This window comes from Leptosomus discolor, chromosome 2 (genome assembly GCF_034619465.1).
Source record: "Leptosomus discolor isolate bLepDis1 chromosome 2, bLepDis1.hap2, whole genome shotgun sequence".
In the NCBI taxonomy this organism is placed as follows: domain Eukaryota; kingdom Metazoa; phylum Chordata; class Aves; order Leptosomiformes; family Leptosomidae; genus Leptosomus; species Leptosomus discolor.
This window is the reverse complement of record NC_141392.1, coordinates 52,826,514-52,845,110: the sequence shown is the minus strand read 5'-3', so window position 1 is coordinate 52,845,110 and position 18,597 is coordinate 52,826,514. Positions and strand designations below refer to the sequence as shown.

Genomic DNA, 18,597 nt, shown 5'->3' with positions numbered 1-18,597 from the left:
TTTAGGGTACAGCCAGCAGTAAGGATCATTCCCCCAGAAGCAGGGTTTGCCTTCCCTCCACTCTCCGGAGCTGGCCAGGGACACCTCAGCGGGTTCAACACCAGCTGACGTCCTTTACACCCTCACCCATACCCTGGTGCACGCGGTACTGACCCTCACTTTCACATTGTAAAAGAACTGTGACAGGTTGTCATGCTGGCTTCAAAGTGCTTGGAACTGGGGAAAAAAAACAAATCTACACCAAAAATACCTAAACTAGTCTTTAGAGCAACAAAGTCTATCACCTAGGGCCGATGAAGCTGGAGGGCTAACCTCCACCCGGCGTGCCCCAGACCCCCAGAGCGTGGGTCCTACTGCCTCCTACCAAACGGGACGGCTTCCCCTTCAAGGGGGGATGTGATTTTTAGGTACTGTTAGACCAAGTGCAGGTCCCTTGTCAGGAACTTCTGTGGAGAACTGTCGCGAACTACCGAAACGGAAAGGGAAGAGCGGCATCTTGTCCCGCTGCGGGGAGCTGCGGAGCCCACCGCTGCCAGGCGCGGGCCTCCGCCGGGCTCCCTTTCCTCCGGCTCTGGCCAAGCCCCCGGGAGCCTCCACCGTGCAGCAGGGCCGGGAGGGCCCCGTGCCCAGTGCCCCGGGACGCCCCCGTCACCCCCTGTCCTCCGCCCCGCCGCGCCACCGGTGACAACACACGCTGCCGTGGCTGTGACACCCGCGGCGGCCACCGAGGACCAGGCCCGAGCGGCCTGCGACAGACACGCAAAAAAACCAACATAAATATATATAAAACCTCTTGAAAATTAAGTTGCTGAACCAACTTTCAGCTAAACTTACGGTGTCTTAAGCAGCGCCGCGCAGGCGCTTTGCCCTCAGCCGGCCCGCACCGCCCCCCGCCGCGGCCGGGTGCCGCCAGCCGCCACCACCGCTGCTCCCCGCCCCTCCCTGCCTCCCCTCGCGGCCCGGTCGCTCCCGAGGGCTCCCGGCTCCCTGCGGCCGCGCCTCCGCCGGGTCACGGCGCTCTCCGCGGCAGTGGAACGCGGCTCTGGGAAAAAAATACTTATTACCAGGAGTGGGGTTCGAACCCACGCGGACATACGTCCATTGGATCTTAAGTCCAACGCCTTAACCACTCGGCCATCCTGGTGCAGATACAGAAACCGCTCTCAGCCGCTCCTACATACAAGGCCGCGCTCCTGCCCGCCCCCAGCCCGCCAGCGACCCCCGGGCCGGCGCGGGGTGCCCCCTCCCCCGCCGCGCCGCGCCCTCCCGCCTTTCTTTCCAGCGCGGGAGGGCGCAGAGCGCTCAGGGCGAGGTGCGCGGGCGGCCTCTCTCGGCGGCAGCGGGAGGCGGGCGGGCGGGCAGGGCCCGGCCCGGCCCGGCCCGGCGGGGACCATTGCCCCGGCTTCCGGCCCGCGCCCCTCGCCGCCCCGGGCCGCGACACGGCCTTCCCCAGCCGCCCTGCCTCTGGCGGGCGCCGGGGCCGGAGCGGAAAGGGGGGGCGGGGGAGGTGCGCGGGCCCGCCCCTGAGGGGAGAGCGCGGCGGGCCGGTGGCGGCGGGGCCGGGGCGGGCGAGGCCGGCCCGGGGTCGGGGTCGGCGAGGTGCGAGGGCATCGTGCCCCCTGCCGCAAGTGGGGGTTTAGGGGCGCGCCGAAGCGAGGCGGGCGGGGGAGCCGGGGAGGCGGCGTCGCCGTTGATCGTGGGAACGAGAGGGCTGTGGGGAAGTTGCACCGATAAGGCTCAGACCGCCAAAAGTAAAACAGCTCTGCGCCTTTCTCCGACCCCGCCCCAGGCGATGCTGCCGGGTGAAGTACCGACCGGCAGGTGCTCTTGGCAAACCCGGTGTTACGTACTGGCGTTTTGCTTATTCCCGTCCAAGTGTTGCCTGGAATACATCTTCCCTTGCTCGTAGAAGGAAAACCAAAACCAACAAAGCCCAAAACTATCAATTGTGCTTAATTAGGAGAAAAATATTGCGAGGAAAGATTTCTTGCCAATGCCTGGTCTATGGAAGTGCGTGTTGCGATATCGCCGGTTAGTGCCTGCACCGGGACCTCCCCCTCCTCCCCGCATCAGGAGGGGAAAGGAAAAGCACCCCACGGCCGGCCTTCCCCCCCCACCGGCTCCCGCTCCCACCGCCTTTGCTCTCCGTTTTCCAGAGAAAATGCACATCCTTCATCCCACCAAACTGTGCCACCGCTGAGCCTGCCCCCAAGGGATGAGAGACAAATGCTCGGTAGGGCACAGGCTGGGGATGCCGGACTGGGACAGCCTCCAGCGGACCCGAGGAGGCACACAGAGGCCACTTGCTTCTCCGTAAGCAGAACAGGAGCATCCACCCTGCTTGGGTGTTGGATGCCCTGGTTGTAGGAGGCCCCTCTGTATGGTCTCTGGGCAGGCTGCAGGTGGTGCCAACCCCTTCAGCTGTTGGTGCTCGGAGACCCCAGTGCACTAGGTATGCTTGTGAAGGAAAATACTTCTCACATACAGTAAAAGTCGATTCTTCACATTTTACAAATGTGAAGAATAGATGTGAAACTCGCACCCTCTCTTTCCTTAGTTTTATTCACACGCTGAAGCTCATTAATGAAAGCACAGCTCTTTGGCTGGAACTTATCATGCTGTATCATTTGCTTGAAATGGGCATCATCCCATAGCTAGTTTTGCTCCCTGTTCAGTGGGGCTGTGCCTTCAGCAAGGGTATTGAGTAGAAAGATGCCATCAGGTAGGTTATCTAATTCTCTATTCACGTCAAAACAATAAAATGTTACTTTTTACCGTCAAGACTTTCTACCCTAACAGCAAGACTTTGTGCCCTAATACCATATGCACTGGGCAAGGTATGATGGGGGAGCTGCCTTACACTGGCTGTTAGTGGCTGCAGCTCAACTGTTACAAAGACACTGTAATATGCTAGAAATGTGGAAGAAGATAGATCTGCTACTTCCTTCTCACATCTTAGAGAAAGAAATACCACGGCCCCATGTGAAAATCACGTTGCTTCAAAATACATTAACCGTAATCACCAAATACAGTATCTATTAAATTATATTGGTTCCTTCCTTCATTGTATCTGTGATATTTTTCTAGAGATAGAAACAACCATGTTTAGCTCCTTCCTTTTTCAAAGGTTTTCTACTCCAAATATCTACCATGGGTCGAAAATCTAGAGAACCCTTTTTGTTTTCAAGAAATTAGAACATGCAACTTGGGCTGTGCAATCAAAACATCCTTAATGTACGTTGGCCTCTTTAGAGTAGAAAAGCAGCAATTTAGCTTAGCTACTCAGTCCAGCCACAGGTTTTCTCCTCTAAAAAAAAGATCTCTGGGTCTTAAACTAAAAGCTATACTCTCTAGCATGTGCCAGAGAGATGCTTACTCAAGTGTGTCCATGATCCGAGTCCTCACACTGAGGTAGCAAGGGTTCAACTGCCATTTCTCTAAAATTAAATCCATGTTTCAAAAAAAAAAAAAATTCCCATAAGATGAAATAGAGATGCATACGTGTATCCAGGATGTTCAGCGTTCTATACCAAACACAGTATTTTGTAATAGGGGATTTTTTTCTCTTTTATATTTATGCAAATTTTTTTTACATTTTAAGAAGGAGCAAGGTGTGCCTCGTTGCCAGTTCTCCTTTCTCGTCTTCAGAAAGGGCTGAGATTCATGGAGGTATTTTGGTTAAGCTTCTGCTGCTTTCTGTAGGAAACTAAACCAACGTACCAGCAACCCTAAAAGCTGAAGCAGCCCCTCTCACATTTTAACTGCTTCCCCCTGAAACCCAGCTATAGAGTTTGCCACATCAGGGAAAGGGAAAAAAAAAAACGAAACAACTCATAGAATATGCTATGCACATATCCATAGGAGCCCTATTGAGTTTCAGAATGAAAAGGCAGCTTTCCTTAGGAAGCACGAAAATGTCTATTCTGCAGCTTCTGTTATTGCTATGCTAACATATTATCAAGCTACTGTTATCATCTTTGTCCACTCATCCTGTGTGGCATGAGTCTTTGCAACCGTAGTGTGATCGGTATTTTTTCAAAAGCCTGTTTAACTGTGACTAGGCAAGTTCATGGGCTGGCAAAATTTGAGTTCTTACACAACTGAAGGATAGAAAAACCCCACAGTATTAAGCAATGAACACATGTTTGCAAGGAAGAGAATGATTTCTTAAGTTCCTGGAAGTAATTTTTAAAGTGCCTCTAATTCACAATGCAACTTAAAAATAGTTTTAAAAGGTTCCAAGCTGGCGTTTCAATGATTCTCAATTTCTTCCCTGCAGCAACAGCTTTAAGTCATGAGACAAGGTCTCCAATTATGTTTTTCTTCATGCTTTTGCTCTCTTTCCCCGTGCCTCAAACCAGACTAAAGATTTCAATATAAGCTTTGCATTTCTACTAATGAAATCATCAAGATCTCTCAGAACTGCCAGAGTAAATTTGTATTTTTTCTTGTAGTAGAGAATCATCTTAGAATGTATGAAACTCATTTTTCATGTTTTTTGTAGGAAAAATTATGGGAAGTCTATCTCAATATGCAACACATTTGATTTACTGTGGCAACAAATATTAGGAGGAGGCATTGTTTAATCTCTTTTCACCAACTCAAGAGTTTAGTCCAGCAGCTTTTAAACTGAACTTTGACAATGCAAGAAACTATTCAGAGCTGCTGATTCAATGTACAACACTCTGCACTTTCAGTTTTTCTTATTAAATCTTTTATTCCATTTGTAGACATCCATATATGCAAAAAAGAAACCAACAAAAAAAAAAGTACACATTTTTATCAAAAGCATTGGTGAGTGCTAAGAATGCGCAGACAAAATTAAATATGTATTTTATTCTTCATTGATTTATGCCCATGTGCTGACCCTTGGAGGTTTTGGGCATTTCTCTACAAATGCACAGTTCCATTGACTTGAATAGCAGTACCTATGGAGTAAACGACTTTGTCTTCTTGAGTGGCACCAAAGCTACTGGTCATGGTGCCAGCTCCACATCCTCCTTTCTCCCACTTCAAGTTTGAACACTGGGTTGTTGGAGAGGTCCTCAGGCAAGTGTAATACTGGTATCATCAGGACATCACTGAATATCAAAATACCTTCTAGGTTAGAAGACTGATGTTCCTCGCTCTTTCATGTTATCATAGCCAGGTGCTTCAGTGAAAGAGACTTTCAGTTCCTGAGAAGAGTTACCCATTTAGCTTCTATTTGTGTAAAAAAGCCTGTCTGGCTAAGAAGCATTTCCTGCTAGGATATGTAAGCTTAGGAGTTGAATTTATATTGCTGGTTTGTTATATCAATAAAAATAGTAAGAAATGTTTGGGTGTTATTTCACATATAAAATTAGTGTGCAAAAGGTCAGAAGGGAGAAGTTTCATTGCGATTGGTGCAGGAAGATGGCTATGTGCATCTCCTAAGGAAAACTCCCAAATGCAAAATATTTGAAATGTTTAAATATATTTATTAAAATAAGTACAAATAGGATCAGAGTTTTTTTTAAAAAGTCACTAACTTCTGAAAAAATGTCCTGCATTAATTCAAAGGATAGCAATAGATCCCAGTGTAACAGGAAGCCACCTAGAAATATTACAGTTGGAAAACCTCCAGGAGCAGGAGCTATAATCACACACCAGACCTCATGAATACATGTTTCACTGACAATGCTCAGTGGTTTCCAAGGCTGCAAATTTTCTGTTCCCTCACATTCTCCTCATATTCTAAACCTACTATGGGCAGACTCGCCCCTTTTTAACCTTGAAAAGAGCACTGAAATAACATTAAAATGTTGTTTTCTTTCTTCTTCAGGTGTACTGAAGGAATATGTCTATTTTCTTTCCCAGGTGGAGATTTCCCAATAATGGGAGAAAAGTCATAGTTTTTGTACACTGGTGAAATTGCATGTTAATACATTTAATCCTTCATGTTATTTAAAATATATATTAAAAATCCATAATCCATTTATAAAAAAATAAAAGTCTATTGACAGCATAATCCTTCCACTGAAACTACTTGCGTCTATGTGCCAGCACAGGAGACCCTAAAATGCTTTCTTGACCCCCCAGCTGTTGTTTTCTTACGGGTGCTTCTGCAGAAGGCCACTGCATGCATCTCTTCTGGCTGAAGTGTTCATTGGCAGAAAAATGTATTAGAAGCATAAAAGCGTGGCAGTTTTGAAATTGAGAGTACAGACAGTAGCTCAAGTTAAAAGTCAGTGAGATGCCTCAATGTTGCAGTGCTGCTAGCCACCTTGACAAAGTTGCAGGTACTCAAAATGGAGAAAAGCAATAACTCGCACACAAACGGAGCAAAACATGCATATTACCATTTAAGGTGCAATTACTTCTGTTAAGATTCATGACAAATGGAAATGGAGTTGAAATAGAAACTAGTTCTGCGTCCTGCTTCTGCTAACAGGCTCAGTATTCTCTAAGATGAACAGACCAAAAATCTGTTTGAGCGTTTGCATCCAGCAGGCTCCAAACTAGTTAAAATTGAAACCTCCTGATTCTGTGGTGTATTGTGTCACCCCAGGGGCTAAGGCTGCACCGCCTACAGACTTGCTTTGACAAATAAGAATAAAGTTACTTCTTGAAATTTCTCATCTTCCCTAGGCTGAGTTATCAGCCCATCATTCATTCCTCTTTCTTGCCTTTCTGAAACTAGCATCACTGCAGAGATCTTCTTGCACCCCTAGTTACAGCAAGAGAGTATGTTTCAATTAAAAATAGATTAAAAATAGTTTCATCAACATTTCTAGGAGCTCTCAAATAGAACAGCCTTCAGCACACTTAGGAAAAAGGCAATGAACAAATCCAACTGCGAAATAGGCCCCTGCCCCTCCCCTCCACCATTTCTAAGGGTTGTCATGACAGAAAAGTCACTGGAAAGAATGCCTGATTTTGAAGTAATTTGAGTGGGTCTGTGATAGCTTCAGTGGGACAGTCCTACCTTCTGCAACAGGATATGCAGCAGCAGAGGATTGTTCTGAGGGGGTGTTTTCTTCTGTATTCCAAAGCTTTTTTCACTTGCTCTTTAGCTTCTCCTACATAGTCCTCAACATTTTGCATATTTATCTCAATGACATCAAAGGTGTCCGCCTGTTCCTCCACTAGCAGGGCCACCTGCAGAAAGAGCTCATGAACTTCCTTAATGCGACCTTCTAACTTCACCAGCTCCTTATGACGTGTCTCTATCTCATTCAAGGCTGAGCGAGCCCCCTTAACGTCTGACAAGAGATTCTCAGAGAAGACATCCCACTTGCCTTGCTCAATCATCTCCTCAATCTGGTTGCCAGAAACATCTTTGCCCATGATCTCTAGCTGCCGCTGAATTCTGATCTTGCAGTTCTCCCGTTGGTTCATCTCTGTTGCGTTGTATTCAAACATAGCTTCCTGAAATGCGTGCATGAGGTCAACGTAGTGGTTCTTCGCTACCCTGGCAATGACAGACATAGCCCCATATTTTGTTATTGCATCTTCGCTGAAATCTCTCATTACCTGGAGTTTCCTGTGGATGCTTTCTCCACGGGCCTTGATGTCTCTGGCAATACAATTAGTATCTCGTTTGATGCTGCTAAGACGGCGCATGGAAGTAAGGAAGCGGCTGTTTTGCTTTCCGAGCCTCTTGACATCCTCTTTTAGGTGGTCATTTTCTGTCCGGATGTTCTGTATGTCTTTATGAAGAATTTCCAAGGCATAATCAGTCTCATAAAGGAGTACATCGTGGGGTGAATTTTCATCATCCTCACTATCAGAAAACTGTTGGTTGTGTAACCTGGCAAGTTCACGCAGCTCGTTTAGCCGGTCTTTCATCCTGCCTGTAAAAGAGAGGAACAGGAGGAAAGAAGTTTAAAGTAAATAAAATATTGGCTTACAAGGGTTGAAAGTTTATAACTAATAACTACATCATAGTTATAACTACATCAAAGATAACATAAAATACCAGATTTCAAATTTGTTCATAGTATTTTGCACAGTGATGGATCTCAGATCCAAAACTCTGGTGCTAGAACACTCTTCTAGAAACCACAAAGCTTTGAAAATAAAAAAGCGCAAGAGAGAAGACAACAAATCCTGAAGACAAATCCAAAAGAATAATAAGACAATCCCCAACCCCCCCAAAATGCCAGTCTTTCACTTGGAGAAAAAAACAAGTTCTTGAACAAATGATGGGAAGCCTTCGGCTATCGGTAAATGTAGGCATGTTAATAACTGAATGCTTCCCACCGCTGCTCACTAGAGAAATCTCCTCTAGATCTTGACCCTTCATTACATCAACTGCCCGAAATGTCACGGGTCCTCTGTCATTCTAAGCTTGCTTTTCCTGGGAGAAGAGTAGGAAGCCTCTCAGAAACAGCAATGGCATTTACCAATACAGTTGGGAAAGAAAAGTTTTGAGAAATGGTGTGGAAAGTGTCAAGATAGAATAAAAAAAAAAAAAAGGAAAGGCAAGTTTAGGGTCTCCAGATGCTATCATTGACCATAGTGTACCAGGCATCAGGCAAAACAACATAGCAATAGCAGCATTTTTTAAGCAAAATGATCCATCCAACCCCTCTTTTTTGTACAATGGAAACATCCTACTGAAGAAATAAAGTAACACCATTATTACAGACCAGGATCTGTTTTCTATGTGTTCACCTCAGACGTACTTAACTACAAATTTCATTAAAAAGCCACAGAATGCGTTAATTTGTACAGACCAGTTATGTGGTAACAAAATATAAGTCTCCTTTAAGTATGTTGTTTACTCGAAACCTGAAGTCTTTGCAGAAAGTGAAATCCGAAAGCTTCAGCGAGAACCCTGCACCAAGTGTTAGAGCAAGCAGGAAACTGAAAATTTCCCATCACAAAAGCTGTACATCCCATGACCTCATTTAAATTAGGAAGAAAGAACCAAGTTAAAAAGCAGCACCAAGCAGGACATTTGCAGATCTCTGTGCCTGGAGGACTAATTTTTGTTTTTCCAGGAACTGAAGTATCTTCACAGCATTTACAAACATGCTACGCACCATGAACAACACATCCCTTCATAGGATCGTCAGTTATTCCCAGGCTAAGAAAAGCCGCATGTGTACACGTGCTGATTTTGGCTAGGGTAGAGTCAATTTTCTTCACAGTAGCTAGTATGGGCTATGTTTTGGATTTGTGCTGAAAACAGGGATGTTTTCGTTACTGCTGAGCAGGGCTTACACAGAGTCGAGGCCTTTTCAGCTCCTCATCCCACCCCACCAGCGAGCGGGCTGAGGACACAGAAGAAGTTGGGAGGGGACACAGCCAGGACAGCTGACCCCAACTGACCAAAGGGATATTCCCCACCATCTGATGTCATGCTCAGCATATAAAGCTGGAGGATGAAGAAGGAAGGGGGGACATTGGGAGTTAGGGAGTTTGTCTTCCCAGGTTACGCATGATGGAGCCCTGCTTTCCTGGAGATGGCCGAATACCTACCTGCTGATGGGAAGTGGTGAACGAATTCCTTGTTTTGCTTTGGTTGTGTGCGTGGCTTTTGCTTTAGTTATTAAGCTGTCTTTATCTCAACCCATGAGCATTTTCACTTTTACTCTTCCGATTCTCTCCCCCACCCCACAGTTGAGGAGTGCGCGAGCAGCTGTGTGGTACTTAGCTGCTGGCTGGGGTTAAACCATGACAGTACATACCCAGTATAACAGGGCTAGCTCAAATGTGAATTAAAACTGCAAGTTTATAATCTGTTTCATGGGATCGTTAGATGTGTTAAAGATGTTAGGGAGGAGATGGGAAAGACTCCATTACAGACACAGCCTCTTGGGCTCGTATAGTTCATCAGGGGTATATACTGGTCTTGAGAAGTGTCCTGATTAGGATCACATTCACACTGAAGCAAAAAAGTGAATTTCAACTTAAACGATTCTCTTACAAGCAATGTAACCCAAGAAAGTCCATTCATATCCTGAGAGAAGAGCTTTCATTCAGGAATCAAGACATGTAAAATGATTGTTTGAATTTAAATCATAGGCCACATAGATCCAACTCAATCATATAGAGAAAGCTTTAGGAAATGAAAGGTTTTCCACCTCATCCCTCAGCAGTAATAAAATTAAGACTTTCACCTCATGCCACAAGAGCAAGATGAAAAATCCCCATCTAAAAGGAGAAAAAAAATGTGTGCTGCAGCTTAAAAGTCAAGTTTACTTGGCTTTAAAACTGTATGGCCAAGTTTGCCTAGAAGCACAGAGGCAGTGAGAACATCTACCCTTCCTGTCTGGAAACAGTCGACCATTTTCTAGACAGCATGGTGGAAAGGGAACAAACAAAGGCATCTAGCAATCTGAGGATTATTTAGATCTCTTCTAATCACTGTTTATGAGATGCTTTCCATCTGAAATGTAGACATGGCTCTGAAAACGAGTCACACTGCTTGTCTGACTGCATTCCTGACTCTTACTTGCTTCCCTAGAGTTGATGGTCCTCCTACTTCTAGTCTGATCCTTGAACTGCCGTATGTTGTGTTCAGCAGTTTATTCTTTTTGTGTCTAGCATCCACATTTGGAAACAGCAAACTTTAAAATGGCAATCCACAGCAGCAAGGTGCCATTTGTGTAAACTAAATCATGTGTGTGCAGTGCTATGGTGCCTTTGTGCTTACCATTCCCTTAACTTGAGAAAAACTAAAATTCATCAGCCTTCCACAGACAGCAGACTGAAAACTGGCTCAACAATAATTGCATTTTATTTTTTGTGCTTGACAAAGAAAACACAAACAGAAACCTACACTGAGTAAGAGCTCCTGGGTAATAAACTCGTAATTTTATAGGAATAAGTCTACCCTTCCTTCCCCCTACCCTCAAAAGTGTGACTTGCAATTTGTCTTTCTCACCCACAGCTATTTTAAGGTGTTAGATAAAAATAGGAAGAAATGCAGAAGCAAATACACAGTAATTCACAACATGAAAATACTAAAGCTGTAATAAGTTAATGTGTATACTAATTCTGCAGCATCTCTGTAAAAATATTGCTTTTTTTTTAATACAACATGAAAGGTTAAAAAGTCAAGCATTAAAAGAAGAGTAAGTAGCTGTCAAGTGTGGACTCAGATTGCACCACGATGCTGCTACACACAGGAAGATCATGCAATTAAACACTGGCCTATGTCCTATCACTTCCACCAAGTCTCTGCCTCCAGACTGTATGTGCTGAATAAAAGTTGTAAAATGTAAAAGTTAATATTTATCATTCAGTTCATGGACAGATATCAGACTTACTATGTTACTACTGTTCATTTCCTCAGAGATTTCTCCTATGAAATCCCTGGAAAACTTCATAAACTCATAACAGCCTTTTGACGGAGGGCAGACCTAACAGCCCCATCCACAGACAGAGGTTTCAGCCTGGAGTGATTAAGGACAACACTCTCACTCTCGATGAGATATGATGCCCACTTGATACACCTGAAGCACAGTTCTTTGTACCTGGTACGCTCAGAAGTCAGGTCCTTCGGTTACCGCTGCAAGCCTTGGACGCTTTGCTGGGTAAGATCACGAAGTAACAAGCTGGACATCAGTGAATGAACACATGGATCAAGGCCACTCGTGAGAAGTTTGTCTCCAATGATATGTACATCATCAGACACGATCTCTGTGATCCAGTAAATCCAGTAGAATCCAACTCTAAATGTGAACACAGGGATCAAATTACAGTTGCAGTGACAATCTTCAACCTGGGGTTTCCCAGTTTCTGAGCGTTTAGCTATAAAAGCCTATATTATTTGAAACTACATACCAAAACTTACATTCAAGGTGGTCAACATTAGGACCTTTTAACTCTGCATTGAGCACCTGTACCTGTCAGAGTAATGGCTCCACAGCTAAAGTGACACTAAAGAGCTGAAACAAAGGAAGAAACAAGCATAGGAGAGCAGTGGGGAACAGCCGTTTGAAAAATTCCAGCTTAACAGGTCAGTAGTTAGAAAAGTTTACCTCCTTTATCAGATGCTGTTGTTACTCAGGAAAGTTCGCATCTACTTACATGTTGATAGCATGGTTTGTAATTAAAACAGAGATATATTAATACATAGTACATTACTAGTTTTTAGGGATAGCCTCAGCACTCATTCTTTAAAATAAGCGGCAATGTCTCCCTTAATATAGGGCTCGGTGCAGCCGTAGAAGTTGGACTCCCTGGGTAGAAAGCAGTTCTGCAGAAAAGGACCTTGGTGTGCTGGTGGACACCAAGCTGAACATGAGTCAGCAATGCGTCCTCGTGGCAAAGGAGGCCGACAGCGTCCTGGGCTGGAGTAGCAAAAGTGGTCGAGGGAAGTGACGCTCCCCATCTGACACTGAAGAGTCCACATCTGGTGTGCTGTGTTGGTGTTGGTGCTGGGGCTCCCCAGCGCAAGACACATGGACACACTGGGGCGAGTGCATGGGAGGCCACCAGATGGTCAGAGGTGCTGGAGCACCTGATGTATGGGGAGAGGCTGAGAGAGCTGGGAATGCTCAGCCTGGAAAGAGGAAGCTCAAGGGAGATCTTGTTGCTGTCAACAACTGCATAATGCAAGGGTAGATCCTTCATGGAGATGTATAGCGACAGCATAAGAGGCAACAGACCCAAGTGGAAACAAGGAGCAAGCCAGCCAGATAGTAGAGGGGAAAAAAAGGAGAAAAAAAAACTTTGAGAAACACTGGAAAAGATGCCCAGAGAAGTTTTGGAATCTGCATCCTTGAAGATACTCAAAACTCAACTGGACATGGCCCTCAACAACATCAACTACCTGTGTGTGTTTTGAGGGGGGCTGGGTTAGACAACCTCCAAAGGCCCAGTCTAAATTGTTCTAGTACTGAGCCTTAGGTCAGAAGTTTGCTAATTTGAACATGAGTGCTAAATGCATTCAACTACTTGCACGGGTTTATTTAAGATACATCTAACACATTAGAATATCAAGACCCCAGCTACTCTGTACTCTGGAGTAACAGCCCCAAGAATATAAATACCTTAATTCTAAGAGTGCGTGTTTTAATAGATTAGCTGTCAGTTTGATTTTCCTTTAAAATACTGTGTATATTCAAACTGGAACATGTGCTTCCATGTTTGTATTTTTGGGCTAGATAAATCTGCCCTTGTAAAAATCAAGCTCCTTCTGCAGTCCATCATGGTGTGGACACCCAAACACACAGTCACACACACAGGAAATACAGGCCAGCTAATGACTGCAGAGGCTTCAACTTTGAAGCCAGATACGCACCAAGCACAGTCAGCTGAGGACATGTTCAGTACTCTTCATGTTAGCGTGCTACTTCTTGGTATTAATCACCACAATGACTGGCTTTCCCATGATGCATGAGAAAGACACAAGCTGGCCTGCTGCAGTAAGACTGCAGCCCCACACAAGTCTGTGTGACAGGGGATTTCAGCCAGGAAAGGAAATCCACTCTGAAAATCAAAATCTGTGCATACACATAAAACCCCTTTCTGTTATCCCCATATACATACAAATAGGAGTCCTGCAGAGTGTATTTCCATTGCTGTGCTAATGTCTGTAGCCTGTTACCTACTTAGAAATAATTTAAGGATGAAAAGTTTTTTTCTATAGAAACAAATGAGTTGCACATCTGTATTTATTTCAGCTTTAATATGTTTGTATATCCACATCACTGGGTTTCGGGACAAATGGTGAAATAAAGCAGCAGTTTCAGCACAGCATCCGTATTTCATCACCAGCAGCTGGGAAGGAAGCCAGTGTACATTTTTTCTTTTTACAGCATTCACAAAAGGCAGCTGCTAGTTAATACCAGCTTGTGGATTACCAAAAGTCTAGTCAGTAACCTTTTCAGACTTGAGTAGGGCCTTACAAGATGAAGCTTTTACTTCAGCTGAAGTGGCCTATTTGAGGAACAACAGATATTTCAAAACAAGCCAGTTAAAATTAACTTCTGTCAGCAGTTCTTCTCTTCCTCAGAAGGTAAAAGACCTTTTGTGCTCCACTATGGACCCACATGGCTTACCCTGTCTCTGAATGACATGTGCTCTTGGTTGCATGACACACAATAGATGTGACCCAAGAAACAAGTGGTGAACAATTAGGAAATAACCTGCTCCTAGGCAGAATTACTTCATAGCCAAGTGTGTGTCAGCACATTCCAGTAATTTCCCTTACTGCTTGTAGAGGATGCAGTATTGATGGAAATCCACTCAGATGGACTGGCTGAGTTGAACATGCTCCATTACAAGGCAAATAGTGTGCTGCTGTCACAGAAAAATGCCAGTCATGTATAGGTAAAAGAAGTGTTAAATGCAGCTGAAGCCTTTCATTCAAGAGTTGGAGTCTCAAATTTAATAATAATTTTCTAGTATCTTTCTGTTTTGGAAACAACTGTCTTAGACCAGACTTGATATTTTTTCCTGGTATCTCTTGTCCAATAATAGATTTGACAATATTAATTAACTTGGAAAACAGATTATTCTTGTTTACAATAGGTTTTCCTCTTTCCAAAAGAGCTTTTAATTTACTCATAGCAGAGTGCTAGTAATCTTTTCAGACCAAATTCCCTGTCTTGCCAATCATGTCCATCACTGGTGGAACAGCAGGCTTGAATTTCTCAAATCACTCCTATTTTTTCTTGCTTCTCATCTATAAGAGCTCAAGGAAATATCAAAAATCATAATTAATTATTAGGGCAGCTTGCCTTCTGGAGCTGTTTTAAGATCACATCTGTATATTAACTCCAATATTCATTACTATGACAGTGATTAGCATTTCAAAATCTTTTTATGGCCTCACTGAAAGGAAGTTATCTTCTCTTGGATTGGGCAATGTTTAAAAATAGACAAAATGTATTCAGGATTGAAAATACATCAGTTAACATAGAACACCAGTTACAAAGCTACAGAAATCCAGCAAGAAGACTGTTAGACACTACCCACTTCGTATTGTAGTCAAAGCTCGTGTACAGCAGAACACCTCCTTTATACTTTCAGTCACCCCAGTGAGAATTGTATGCAGTTGCAAATGTCTCAGGGCAGTTTTTTTTTCCAAAAGCCTGAGTTATTTATTACAAGCCAATATATTCATACAAGTAGGGATGGATCCATTCTTTGCAGGCTATTTCTGCAATTGTCAGAATCTCCAAGTCTCCACTGGTTCCTTTCCTATCATAAAGGCTAGGAAAGGCCTAGGGGGAAAAATTTGACATTCAAATAGTTCAGTAATGAGGCAATAATTGCTTGAATACTGATAGCTTTGACTTATCTCTGTTTCTTTACCAGTATTCAATCTCTTCAACACAAAGTAACTTTCAATTTTTGTATGACAGCATAGTATAAATTCAATGATCTAGGGTGCATATCATACTTCCCAGACGGATTTAATAAGGTTAACTGTCTTGGTGTTTTCCGTAGACTGGTTATTAGGTTTTCCAGAGATCAGTATCCAAACTAGGAGAAGCTGCTGGCGTGCATTAAATGCACACATAATATGCGTTGCATTTTTCACATGTTTATGATGAGATCGACAAAAAACCTGAAGTTTTAACATGTTACTACACAGTAGCACATGCTACGTAAACTTTTTTCTTGCACTGGAGAGGACAGCTTGTATATGGGTTGACTGCGACTATTTACTGGGTTAACTAAATTTTCACTGGAGAGCTGTGGATCACCACTGACCAATTTTCAATGCTGGATAGACGACAGAACGGATTTTCAGTATCTCCTCATGCTATTTTTCTCACAAGTCACACTAATAAGCAACTGTAATTAGATTTGGCTTTGTTTGGCTGGGGTGGGGGGTGCTGTACCAGGGCTGTAGACAAAAAAAGTTTCTCCATCTTCACTACATGGCCCATTGCAAAGTGCTACGTCTTCACGTGCATTGTTTGAACGCCCTGCCAAAATTGGGAACTCTCTCCAGCAGTTGCCACATTTCTGTGTACAAATGGAAGTTAAGGACAGGAGAGGCTAGTGCACACCCCAAATTTAGCCATGGCCTTTTCCTAAGGATGCTAGAAACAGAATATATCGCTAGCAACTGCACATACTGAAAATCTGCTAAATCCTTGGAATCCTCGAGACGTGCAAGCTGACTCCGATCAGTTCTGATGTGCACAGCAGGCTAAAAACAGAGCGCCATCACAAAGAGTAGATGAACACGCACAGGACTGTATTTTACCCAAGGGGAAGAAAAACAATCCCACCATTGCTCTCCATTCAGTGCTTTTCAGTACATGCAGCACACTGTAGGCTGACGACTGCAGCGTGCCTGTCCTTCCTGCTATGGGTAACACTAAGGTCTTCAGGTAAAATTGGTCTAGATGGAGACAAGGGGGGCGTGAATTGTACCTCCACAGGCTTGGCAAATAGTTGTGACAGAACCATACCACTGACATAAACAGTGAGACAGCCATCCATGCATTTCTTGGCAATTATACAGCTTGGCATCGTTATGACTCACTGCGCAAGGAAATCGGACAACGCACTCACAGGCAATGCTGTCGCTACAGTGCCTTGAGAATATACATTATCCAATTAATCACCTCGGCTTCCCTGAAACACATTGGCTCAGTGAAATAGCTATGTGCATACCACATTTATATAACTACTATTGCTACCACACAGTGGTATTTATAAGTGATTAAGACATTATGTTGTCATCCAAGTAGAAATATGAGGTTGCATGTGATCATCAGTCAGAAGCAACATGTTCTACAGACATTTTTAAATTAGCACAATAGCATTACTTTTTGAAATACACATATATTTAAAGCTTAAAATACAGTGTTACAATCTGAGATCAGGTACTCTTTACTTTAAAAAATCCCTTTAAGCTTAAATACAGGGTGTTTTCCTGGTATTTGTTTATGTGGGCTGGTACACATGAGGCTCAGTTCTAGAGCCTATTGCAAAATCTACAACTGTAACTGGACCAAAATAGTTTCAGTCAGGAAATGACCCCTACAGCCACAGGAGCATATCTGCAGCCTCAGCCCCAGGACATGTCAGGCGCTGGCAGGCTTTACGGCAATTACTCTACACTACTTAGCAGTCCATGGGTGTTTACAGGCCGGTCCAAAGTACCAGTGAAGTTGAGACAAGATATAGATGTAATTAGGGACACATCGGCCAGTGATACTTAAGAGAATCTGTTCCTGATGGGGCATATCCAAAGCTCAAGCAAGTTTTATTCTTGCTTTCAAAAATAAGTGAATTGTCACTAACACAAATACGGCACAAAGGCATAGGAGGAAAGGCTGGAGCACTCAGTACTTTCTTGGCTTTTGTGAACATGAGTTTTGTCAAGAATAATCTTGGCAATTAACAGGTTAACTGTCATAGTGGATAAAGCAAAAGCTGCATGCATCATAAGGCTTACAAAGTCAAGATATGTGAGATCATTCCCTCTGTGATAAACTACAGAAATATGTCTAGATGAGAAGTGCCAAATACCTTGTCTGGTAGGCTAGATGAGATATCAAGATGCTCGACACTATCAGCAAAAGCTGTCAAAACAGATGTAGAAGCTGAGCTGCATTGCTCCCTTCATGTGGAGCCCTCCTCAGCTCCCCAGGAGGGAGTTCCCAGGAGCCAGCCCTAGGCAGGAGCAGCGCTGCCGCTCCCTGGGAATGATGTTCCTCATCAGAGATCGCTTATGTGGGGGCCACGTCTTGGGAGGTAGCCCAAAATGCAAGTGTAACCAGAAATGGCTTCTCTGCAAAACTCCATAAAGTAGTAACCCCACATTTGGTGCTGAGACGAGCTTATGGGATCAAATTAACATCACCTCAGTAATTTCTGCACCATGCTTTGCCATCCCTGCATTACAGGGATGACCAAAGAGCCAAAGAAAATTGATGGGCCAGATAAAAGATAATGGAAAGAGTATCTGGTCCAGCACCTTCATACTTGACACAGCAGTTGTCTTCTCTCTGTCAGAACTGGTTTTGAATATGCCAACATTATGATGGGTTTCTGTCACACTCGGAGGTTATCCATATCCTCTACTAGCAACTTGGAAAGTGGAACCAAACGAGAGCCTGTACAGTCTCCAAGTGATGCTGAACTGAAAGCCGGTGGAAGCGAGCGTTTGGTGGTGGAGGAGAGGAGAAATTATGAGAATTTAAGATGATCTTGTCAAGTAAGAGAAGCACTAACAAAAATAAAGGGAAATTCAATAGAGATGAGCCTGGTATGTTACATTGAGAAGAAATTATTCGCACAGACAGAAAGTAGGGAACACCTAGTTTGGTAGCAGGAAAGCATTGGTGGGGTTATAGCAGATTGCAAGCTAAAAACCAAATTCACAATATAATGCCATTGTAAAAAACCTTATATGAGAGATGGCATGGGAAGGACTGGTTTTACTCTGCTTGGCATAGGTAAGGCCTCAGTTGGAATAGTACATCCTGCAGCAGTTATCACACTAGCAAAGTTGGAGCATACTGGGCACTGTCTCCAAATGGTTTAGAAAATACAACCCTGGAGGAAGAGGAGTTGAAGGAATTATGTTCATTTCATGCAGAAGACCAGGGAGAGAGACACAGCATTCCGATGTATAAAAGGAGTTTATAAAAAGAGAAATTATCAGTTTGTTCCCTGTGTTGACACTGGAAACACACAAAGTAATCCATT

General features: G+C 43.9%; 1 protein-coding gene and 1 non-coding gene across 2 annotated transcripts; both read right to left on the bottom strand.

The window, feature by feature from the left end:
* Positions 1-1,061: 1,061 nt before the first annotated feature.
* TRNAL-UAA (transfer RNA leucine (anticodon UAA)) lies at positions 1,062-1,144 on the bottom strand. Its single transcript has one exon. It is a non-coding gene; the product is annotated as a tRNA-Leu (tRNA).
* A 5,782-nt stretch (positions 1,145-6,926) lies between these two features.
* On the bottom strand, positions 6,927-11,471 carry STX11 (syntaxin 11). The gene is made up of 2 exons (XM_009958559.2): positions 11,448-11,471; positions 6,927-7,814 (listed from the first exon to the last, which is right to left on the bottom strand). The coding sequence occupies exon 2, from the start codon at positions 7,807-7,809 to the stop codon at positions 6,943-6,945; it is 867 nt and encodes a 288-aa protein (XP_009956861.1). The 5' UTR covers positions 7,810-7,814; positions 11,448-11,471; the 3' UTR covers positions 6,927-6,942.
* Positions 11,472-18,597: the final 7,126 nt, after the last annotated feature.

Coding starts and splice junctions, on each gene's coding strand:
- STX11 (XM_009958559.2), bottom strand. CDS start 7,809: ATGAAAGACCGGCTAAACGAGCTGCGTGAACTTGCCAGGTTACACAAC.